General features: G+C 45.0%; 1 protein-coding gene across 1 annotated transcript; it reads left to right on the top strand.

Annotated features, from left to right (window-relative positions):
• Nucleotides 1-220: 220 nt before the first annotated feature.
• BAMBI (BMP and activin membrane bound inhibitor) lies at nt 221-4,208 on the top strand. Its single transcript, XM_062567678.1, has 3 exons — nt 221-326; nt 2,833-3,120; nt 3,409-4,208. The coding sequence occupies exons 1-3, from the start codon at nt 251-253 to the stop codon at nt 3,825-3,827; spliced, it is 783 nt and encodes a 260-aa protein (XP_062423662.1). The 5' UTR covers nt 221-250; the 3' UTR covers nt 3,828-4,208.
• Nucleotides 4,209-9,897: the final 5,689 nt, after the last annotated feature.

Raw genomic sequence — 9,897 nt, 5'->3', positions numbered from 1 at the left:
GCGCGGGGGGGGCGCGGCCCGCGCCCGGCGCCCGCCGTATTTACAGCGCGGGCGGCGCCGCCGCCGGGCAGTGGGGCCGCGCCCGCCGCGCCGCAGCGTCCCGCCGCTGCCGCCGCCGCCTGCTGCGCACGGGGACGCGGCCGCGGCGCGGCGCGGGAGCCGCCACCGGCCCCGCCGCAGCGGTGGCCGCGGGCGAGCGGCCGCTGGGGGCTCCGGGGCGGCGGCGCGGCGGGCCGTGGCGGGCGGGTAAATGGATCGCCACTCCAGCTACATCTTCGTCTGGCTGCAACTGGAGCTGTGCGCCATGGCCGTGCTGCTGACCCGAGGTGAGCGCCGCGCAGCGCCGCGGTCCCGCGGGGCGAGCTCGCGTGGGGGGCGGCGTGCTGCGGCGCTTACGCGTTTGGGGAGAAAGGGTGCGATTAGCCCTGAACGGGAGCCGCGGCCGCGCGCGGAGCGGAGCGGAGCCCTGTGCGCCCCCACCGAGGCGGGCGGGACAGGCAGCGCCGCAGTGATGCGAAGTCAGAGATACCGAAACTATGTGCCCGATAATGGTATAATTAGGGGATCACAGACCTCTGGCTGCTGTAGACTTCAAAAGCTCCGGGGGAAGCCCGCAGTCTCTCCTGTAGCCATCTTGACTAAAAGCAGACATTTTTCTTTAATAGCCGCATACAGTAACAAGAAAGCGGAGGGAACAGAGGGGCATTGTTCCCCCTTTCCAAATGCGAAGTACCCTTGCTGGCCTTTCGCGTAGCACGGGAAGAAACTTTATGAATTGACAGAAATACAGTTTTAATACAGTAATACAAAGTCTATTCTGTTTCACGAAAAACGTGTTTTTAATTAAAAAGCAATTGCAATAACCCGATGACTAGCCTGTCAGCTTTTGTTTACAAGATTGTCTTGGGTCAATAAAATGTAGAATTTTAAGCAGGCTTGTATAAATAGCTGAAAAAGAAGCATGCATATTGCTTCACTCTTCTCCTGCGCTGTGCATAGGTCCACGAAAAAGCCGTCAGCTGCGGTGGTGCTCCTCCTTTGCGTCTTATTTTTAACTTGCAACGATATTGCTGTCGTTGCACCGTATGCCTTTTCAGAGAGCGCAGGGAGAGACCTAAAGCGGAGCGCCAATAGGAGGAGGCTTTTCCGCAGCATGCTGGATGGGAGCGTGGGTGAATCCAAGGGGAATTAGGTCCCTTGGTCTAGAAGCCCAAGGGAGTTAGTGCAGGCAGGAGACAGCGAGGCACTCCGTCATTTGGCTTCTATTAAGCAGAGTTATTGGAGAGCAGCGGGAACTTCAAGGCCTGGAGCCTGCAGCAGCATTTGGGGGCAGGTATAAGGTAGGCTGACGAGTGCAAGCTGACTTGATTGAGGTGTTTTTTTCACATCTTTCAGACTACCTTTTAGGCATGTGCATGTTGGGAGGGGGCGCCATAAAATGGGGTGGCTACAGGGTATCTTACAGATTTATTTTGGAGTGCAGGTTGTAAAAGGAAGAGATCCGACAATTCAATAGACTTTTAAAGCCTTGGTGCCGCTGTGATGTCGAGAACAGCAAATGCGTTAGAGTAGTTTAAGTCTCCTTTTCTAGTGATGGCTCCAAAATCTGGCTTCCTCTCAATCTGGGAATTGATGCATGTTTGAGTTTCAACTTGCCTAGAAAGAGTAAGTTTTCCCTGCAGCACAGGACATGTATAATTCGTACCAGAGCGGTTTGGAGAGCACAAAATGAAGAGTTTTATGAAGGGAACTTTTTTATCACTTCCTTCAGAAATTTTTGAGGTTTCCTGAGAGATTTTTTTCATACAGCCGGTAGAGGATTTTCAGTCTAAGTGTTTCCCCTTTTGACCGCATGCTGGATTGCATGCAAAACTGGTAGTGGTGGGGAGAACGACTTTCATGCTCTCAATTTCGCCCCATTCAGTAACTTTACACTTGGGTCAAAAGACATTGGCTTTGGCAAACAAATTAATTATAAACTGTGCAGCTTGTTTGACAATACTGTCTAAAAAGCCTTTTATATGAAGGGCTACTTAAATTTTTTTTTTATTTCCTAGAGAAATTACAAATAGTTGCCCAGTTTCACACAGTAAAAACTTTCCTGACAGGGAGATTTTAAATGGTAATGGTTCTAGGTAATAGCTTTATAAGGTGTTAGTTAAACCTCTCAAATCTTGGCACAGTACTTAGAGGTAATAAACAATTCAGCAGTTCCGATTAAATATTTGTGAGACAAATGAGGGGGGGAAAAATAGAGTTTTTTGTATGTTTCTATCCAGCGTAAAAAAAAGTGTTTAGATTATCTTTATAAAAATAGAACGCTATTCCTATCATAGTAATTTAAAACATAGGTGAGACTTTCCTAAAGGACTGAAGGATTTCTTTCTTTCTTTTTTTTTTTTTAATCTTTTAAAATGTGGTTTAACTGCCGACAGTGAGTGGAAGTAGCTATAAAACAGTTTTGTGAGTTATTTAGACTGGAAAAAAAAATGCCATAGTGACCTTCCTGCTCCCCTCTACCCTTAGTGAAATGTTCTTGCTTTAATTGAAAGGACCATAGTACTAGTAATTATAACGAGTGCCTCAAGGCATTTGCTGGGATTAAGGTTTCAATGAGGTAGGCAGTGTACAGTGATGGAAAGGAAACAATCCCTGCCCTCATGGATTTACAGTCTAGAAGAGTACCCCAAAACTGATGCTGTTAAATTTGATTACTTTTGTAATACTTGCAGCTAATGAGAGGAGTAGCTAGTAAGGTGGCTTCAAAGGACCAAATTCTTACCTTTTTTGCACGATTTTATTTCTTTTCTTTCCTTTTTTTTTTTTTTTTAGGTGAAATCAGATGCTACTGTGATGCTGCACACTGTGTTGCAACTGGCTATATGTGTAAATCCGAGCTTAGCGCCTGCTTCTCCAGACTGCTCGATCCCCAGAATACACATTCCCCACTTGCGCACGGCTGCTTGGACTCTATTGCAAGCACAGCTGATATCTGCCAAGCAAAGCAGGCACGAAACCACTCGGGCACCACCACATTCACATTGGAGTGCTGTCATGAAGACATGTGCAATTACAGGGGTCTGCATGATGTTCTGTCTCCTCCCAAGGGTGAGACTTCAGGTAGGGCCAGGTGGTTTAGTGAAATCTCTGTTCTAGCCTATAGGCTTGTGATGGTCAAGACCTTGTATGTCTTCTGTTGATTTTGTTGCTAATGTAACTAGAGACACTAACGATCATAAATACCCTTATAATCTTGTCTTTCCATTTATAGGAGAAACTTCTGTAGAAACTACAGAGCATGTAGCTGTGGCTCCTTAAATTCATCAGTGTGGGGTTTAAGAGATTGCTTAAATATAAAAACAGTAGCTGAAATTGAAATAAGCTTCACATCTTTTTCTCCCTTTGCAGGACAAGGGAGCAGATATCAACATGACAACAGCAGGAATCTCATCACCAAGGTGCAGGAACTGACCTCTTCAAAAGAATTATGGTTCAGGGCAGCTGTAATTGCTGTTCCTATAGCTGGTGGGCTAATCTTGGTGCTCCTTATCATGCTGGCCTTGCGGATGCTCAGGAGTGAAAATAAGAGACTGCAAGATCAACGACAGCAAATGCTCTCCCGTTTGCACTACAGTTTTCATGGACATCATTCGAAAAAAGGGCAGGTGGCAAAATTGGACTTGGAATGCATGGTGCCTGTAACTGGTCATGAGAACTGCTGCATGACGTGTGATAAAATGAGACATTCGGACCTCAGCAATGATAAAATTCTTTCGCTAGTCCACTGGGGAATGTACAGCGGACATGGGAAGCTGGAATTTGTATGACCAATTATTTTTTAATCTGGGCTAGACATACTCTATGAACTCTTGAAGGCCTTTGGGTTCTGCTGGACAGGAGCACTTTATCTGAAAAACAAACTCTCATAAATCATCTTTGAGAAACAAAGGACCTCAACACACAGAATCTTGGATGTTTCTTCTGAAGGATTCCAAAAGTTGTCTTATTTGCACAGAGTAAAATACACTCAAATGTATTCTTTGCTTTAAAGTTATGAAAGCAAAAATTAGAAGTTGTAAACACTGTCACCAGGGTTATCTGAACTGTAGGGAGCTGAGAACTGAGTTATTATAATAAACTGTATGCAAGCTCCTGTGTTTCCTGACTTATTGTAAAGATTTTTTAAAATATATATATTTTGTCTGAAACCTGTTTGTGGCTTTTTGTTTTAGAAAGTAATTGTTTTTTTGGGGGTGGGTGACAGATCAAAGTGGTAGTGGTGTTAAAGCTGTGTATCGTGTTTAGATTCTAAAAACTTTTTTTTCTCCTACTTGGTGAGGGAAATCACATGGTTATTCCTGAAGGAGGGTGGCAGCTTTATTGTTTAATATTTGAAGTAGCAGTGAAGCTATAGCCTCAACTCTTGTTTGTTCCATTTTTCTTTTAGCTGCCTAAGAATTAGTTTTGGTTGTGCCTGATACCTATTTCTTTCTGTCTCTGTTCATGGGAAGTACTTGTCTGTGTGCAAACCAACATGTCAATTTTTGCTAATTCTTCATAGCTGTTTTTCCTCACTTCTCACACAATTGTTATTTTCTTTTACTCTTGGCTTTATTTGGGAGGTGGAGGGAATTCAAAGAAAAACCTGACGATAGCACTGTGGTGTATATTACTTTTGCTGATAACCTTTTTGGGCAAAATGGAAAGCAACAACTGCCTTGCTCTTTTATGGTGTAACTTGGTATTACGTGCTGCTACTTTTGTGGGGGACTGTTAGACTGAAGAGTCAATAGTGTTTTCACTTTAACCTCTGGCTCCTCCTTTGTGCTATTCCTGCATAGGTGGCTGTTCTTCCCAGCCCGCTTCTGTGCATTTTCTTGTTCCTTATCCTCCTCCAACTATTCAGCTTCACTTGATCGTTTCATTTGTTTGATGCCTAGCTGCTAAAAACAAACAAAACTCCTGAAGCATCCAAGAGGCTTACAGTATTTATTTTTCTTCCTCTGTTACTACAAGAAAGTCTAATTAAAGTAGACTTGCTTAAAAAGCAGACCAACATCATGGTACAAAGATCCAAAATGCTGTTGCTGGAATTGAACAGCAATAGGCAAGAGTCTGGTATTAATTGATGTTTAAATCCCTTTAGAAATGCTTTCAACTCCTACTCTAGTGGAAAAGTGAGCCCTTGCCCTTCCTCTCAGTGAGGGAGGGCATGGCACAAATAAAGATTAAAACAGAACCAAAAAAGACCTTGGAGCAATGCTCCAGTCCTGTGAGTTGGTCTCCAAGCCTCAGGGCATTTGGAGCACTATGGTATATCACCTTGCAGTATGCAGCCTGAAATAAAAAAAGGATATAAGCCAGGGAAAGCTGCCCCTATAGGTCACAAGTTTATGTTCCAAAAAGCACACTTAAGCTGTGTGGTAGGCTGGTTGGAGATAAGCTGGTCACTTGGCTATGCAAACAGAGGTATGGGTAGTGCAAACTTATTCATTCAGTTAAACACTCATGGGGCGCAGTGCAATGCCATGTCTGTGTCTGCAGTACTGAAGTATAGCTTAGGAGAATTAGTTTCATCTGTGTACCTCAAGCTGCTGACTTTTATTTCCTCTATATACCTGAAGAGTTGCTTTCAATACCTAAAGTTACATTCTCTATTTACCTTTTCCAGCTGTTAATGTTTAAGAGATGATGTGGATATAACTGTGGTAGGAACCTGGCCCATGATCTTCTGACCTTTCAAAATGCTGCTTTCCTATATGTGCTCTGCCTTTTCTTTGCACTGATATCAACTAAAGTCTGGGGCAGTAGCCTCCTCTACCAAAAGTATTCTTCTGAGGGGGAGGACTGGGTGGGAACTTGATATTGAAAGAGATGAATCTGAAGTAGCATCTGTTGCAAATGGAGCTGCAAAAGGTGCAATAGCTAAGCTTTCGCGGTGTTCTCTCCAGAACTCCGAAGGAGCAGGTTGTATAGTCATGGAAACATCCTGTGACCTTCACTACTCATTTGCTGCTGATTTGAATACATAAGAGCCTATTTATACTTGCCATTGAAAGGCTAATAAGACCAGGCTACTCTTAATTGGCCCCTTGCTGTGGAGATATTTTAAAGAAGAAAAGACATGTTTGCCTTCCTCTGCAATCTTCAGAGCAGGGCCACTGAGCCTCTGGGAAAAGCAGGCAGGTTCGCAGCTGCCTTCTCCTGATACTGTCCTGTTGCCTGGGCTGGTATGTGCAGTGTAGGCGTGGTAGCTGATACGGCCTGCAAGTTTCTAGGTCCTGAGTCTTTTAAAGGTGAAAGGTGGACTTCCAATTTATTTTAAAGCCTATGTATTCAGGAAACTATGTTACAAGCCCTGGTGTCTGCTTGCAGCTGTATGTTGAGGAATTAGCTGCATATTTTCTTATTGAGACTTTGCCGAACTTCAGGATCCCATGGATGGAGAAGCAAGCAGTGGCTATCTGCGTAGGCTAGACAGCATGGGGCAAACAGAGACAGTGTCCTCCCATCTTTCTTCATCAGTGACTGTTCTGGAGTACACAGGTGCATGGTTGTGCCAGGACATGAATTCCTGAATTAGGTTTTCCAGTGTTTGCAATGTTAGGTGCACATCTGAAACTAGCAATCACCTTTACTGTTGCAAGCTGATGGCCTTTAACCATATTAGCAATGCAACGGTGGGGGAGGTTAACGGTCAGCATCTTGGCCAAGCCATGGATAAACCATTTGGTTGGTCTGCACTTTATCTGCTTTTGCTTCCTCAGCCCAGCACAAGGAAATATTTCAGAAAAAAAAATCACTTCTGCAGAGAGTTTTTGACTTCAAAACAGGCTGAGAAAAATTGAGCTGTTCACCAAAATCACTTGGCAATTCTACAGATCCTTCTTTGGAGAATACGGTATTTATTGCTAATAAGTATTTCTGTAGAGACTGCTTATTATATCTACAGATCCCACCAATACAAGTTTTCCATTACTCTCTGGTTTTAATCTATATTCCTGTAATAAGGAGGGACCTTAGTGATGGCTCACAGGCTTCCGTGGTGCTGGTGCCGTATCAGCCACGGACAGCAAGCAGCCTTACTGTGCAGGGAACAAACAACGTTTACAGCTGCAGAGCCGGGCCAGAGGCTGGAGTCCAGAGAGGTGAGACGGTAACTGATGGCTAGCCTTTTAAAATGTATTTGACTTAGGAGCCTGGATTTGTCATTGTGCTGTGCACTCCTCAGATTTCCACTGCAGACAATAACAAACACTCCTTTCTTTGAAACCGCTGCAAGCCCCGGAGTGCAAGAAGGACAGCCCTCTCTCTTTCTGACTGAAAGTCTCTCCGGTTGGAATAAATGAAATCAAACGTCCAAGATGTAATTTAGCTTCTCCTGTGCCTCTCTCTTTCCCCGATTCTTTTCTCCAAACAATAATGATTGTGGCTTTTCCTATGTCTCTGCTTGTCCCAGTCTGGAGAGCTGTTGGGTTGGTATGTCTCCTCTTAACTCCTGCTGAACTGATTCTATTAAAACTTCCTTACTCCATAGGGGGTTTGACCTTTTTCTGAAATACCAAGTGTGTCTGCTTTGGAAATCACAAACTTCTCCTCCTCTAAAGAGCCTGTAAATCTGGTTTCAATATTGGGTGATTACAGGCTGTGCAGAGAGCTTGAAAGCAAGCAGCCAGTTCTGGTAGCAGAGTGCTGGAGCTGGGCTGCCTGAGCTGGGCTGTGATTCACATTTTCACCCCAGAGTGTGTTTAGAGCAAAGCCACTGACGCCTGCAGATTCACCCCAGATTAGTGCCTGTGTGACTGAGATCAGATGCTGGTCTCGGGAAAGCTTACCTTTTCTAACAGGACTTTGGAATCGTTGTTGTTGTTTTGTGATTGTACAACCGCATGCTACGTTATGAATCTGGAGTGATCCAATTAGAAGCGGATGCTGCCCTGGAGCGCAGGCGCACGAAAATGCCAGGGGAAAAAGCAGCATTTTCCTTACGTGAAATGGATGCATCTTCATCATCCTTTGCTACCATCGTAATGGTTGACCAAGGTGTGAACAGTGTGAAAAGGTATTGCCAGGCTGTCCGTGCAGGACCACGCCAGGTGCCCGTCAGTGGGGTCCCACCACGATTAAGTGAAAGCAAAATTTGACCTTGTCACTGAAGGGAGGGATAAGAAGATTATCTCCTAAGGGAAAAAAAAAAAAATCTATGGTCAAAGAGACCTAGATAATAAGGGACAAGTTGAGTGAATAGAAAAGAAGGTCTCTGAAGTAGGTGAAGTTGTCTCTCCTTTTTCAGACGTTTTTCCCACGTGGGGACTGAGAGCAATGGAGTGGTGTGTGTTTTGTTCCAGCGGCTGGCCCCTTTGCAGGATAAACTCTCCTTCTTGTTTTGGTTCTAGGAGTTACTCAGGGAAATGGTATTTTGGACCTGTCACTGTATTACATTTCTGTAAAAAAAGCTGAAGAGAGGTGCTGTAAAATTACGGTGCTCTCTCGGGAGGGGCACTGCGTCTCGGGGCGTTACGAATTCTGGCTCCCTCTAAACAAACAAGCAGTGTCGTTTTCTTTGTTTCACCTCTAACCTTCCTCCGTGGCCTTTATAATCCCAGTGGGCGAATCCCAAAGTAAAACAAACTGCAAGGGAAGAAAGCCAGGAGGGAGCCGCAGCGCCTGCAAATGAGCAAAGCGTTGTGCTGGCCGCTCAACCCTGACCAGCGGGTTCAGCCCTGAACGGGTGCTCAAGGGGAAGAACCGAACCCAAAGCCCCTCAACGTGAACTTTCAGGACCGCAGGAGTTCAGTGCTCAGCTTGGTGTCCCCTGAAGGGAGCAGGCAATCAGACATGCCAAACACCTGTCTTGGAAACCCAAATCCTAATGAGTTATCAGGAAATCTGAGCCCCAAGTCATATGGCTTTGAAAAATTTAGACTTTGCTCACCACTGTTTCCAAGTCTTTCATAATTTTTAGAAGGGCCCAAACAAATGTGTGTTTCTCCCCCACCCTCAGTGCGACAATTACGTAGCATCCAGTGGAACAAGCCGTGAATCCCGTTGAAGCATCAATGTTTAGGTGGACCTTTTCATGGAGTATTTCTGCCTAGAAGCAGGTCCTGCCCACAGCTCCTACAGGCTGGAAAGAAGTGAACAAGTCAGTACTGACTTGTTGAGAAAAGAGGTTGGCGTGCATTTAGGGTGAGAGTTTCTTTTTTTTAAATTTTTTTTCTCTCTGCAGTTATTCTGATCTATCGCAATACCTCAACAGTCATGCATTTGAAATAAAAGCTAGTGAAATGTATTTTTTCCCCAACCTTGGTTATCAGCTGTATTTTAAAAATACTGACTCAAAAATTCCTTTTAAAAACAGAGCCTGCTCTTTAAGCCTGTTTTCTCTTTTGCACACTAGATTAAACAGTCTTTCAGTACCGTTTCAATAGAGCAGCAGGGGGATGAGCAGCTGCTTTTCTTTTAGTTACGTTTCCATTTTTAAAATGAAGGCAACCAAAAAAGGTAAAAAGCTGTGTTATTGTGAACTTTTAGCTTCTGTCTCTGCCGGAGGCACTGTACCCCCGGGGGACCATCAGCAGGGCAGTGACTGTGCAGCCAGCCAGTGCCTCCGCGGCGTGCGTGAGGCTGCTTTCCACTGTTAGCTTTGGGATCATTTCACCTAACCGGCCTGCAGATTGCAGAGGTAAATCCCCTTCCTGTCACTTGGAAGGAAAATATTTGTGCAGTAAATCTCCTCCTGGAGCTCGGCTGTGACACCGGTGAGGGACAAGCAATAAAGGCCAGCGGGCTCCGCGGGCTTGCTTACCGCTGGGTGCTGGGGATGCTGGTATTTGTGTGCAAATCAGGGCTTGTATCAAACAGGTTGCTTTGAAATGCTCAATTTGTTTAGTCCTG

This window comes from Rhea pennata, chromosome 2 (genome assembly GCF_028389875.1).
Source record: "Rhea pennata isolate bPtePen1 chromosome 2, bPtePen1.pri, whole genome shotgun sequence".
NCBI classification, from domain to species: Eukaryota; Metazoa; Chordata; class Aves; order Rheiformes; family Rheidae; genus Rhea; species Rhea pennata.
Note: the sequence above shows the minus strand (reverse complement) of the source record. Positions and strands in the feature narration are given on the sequence as shown.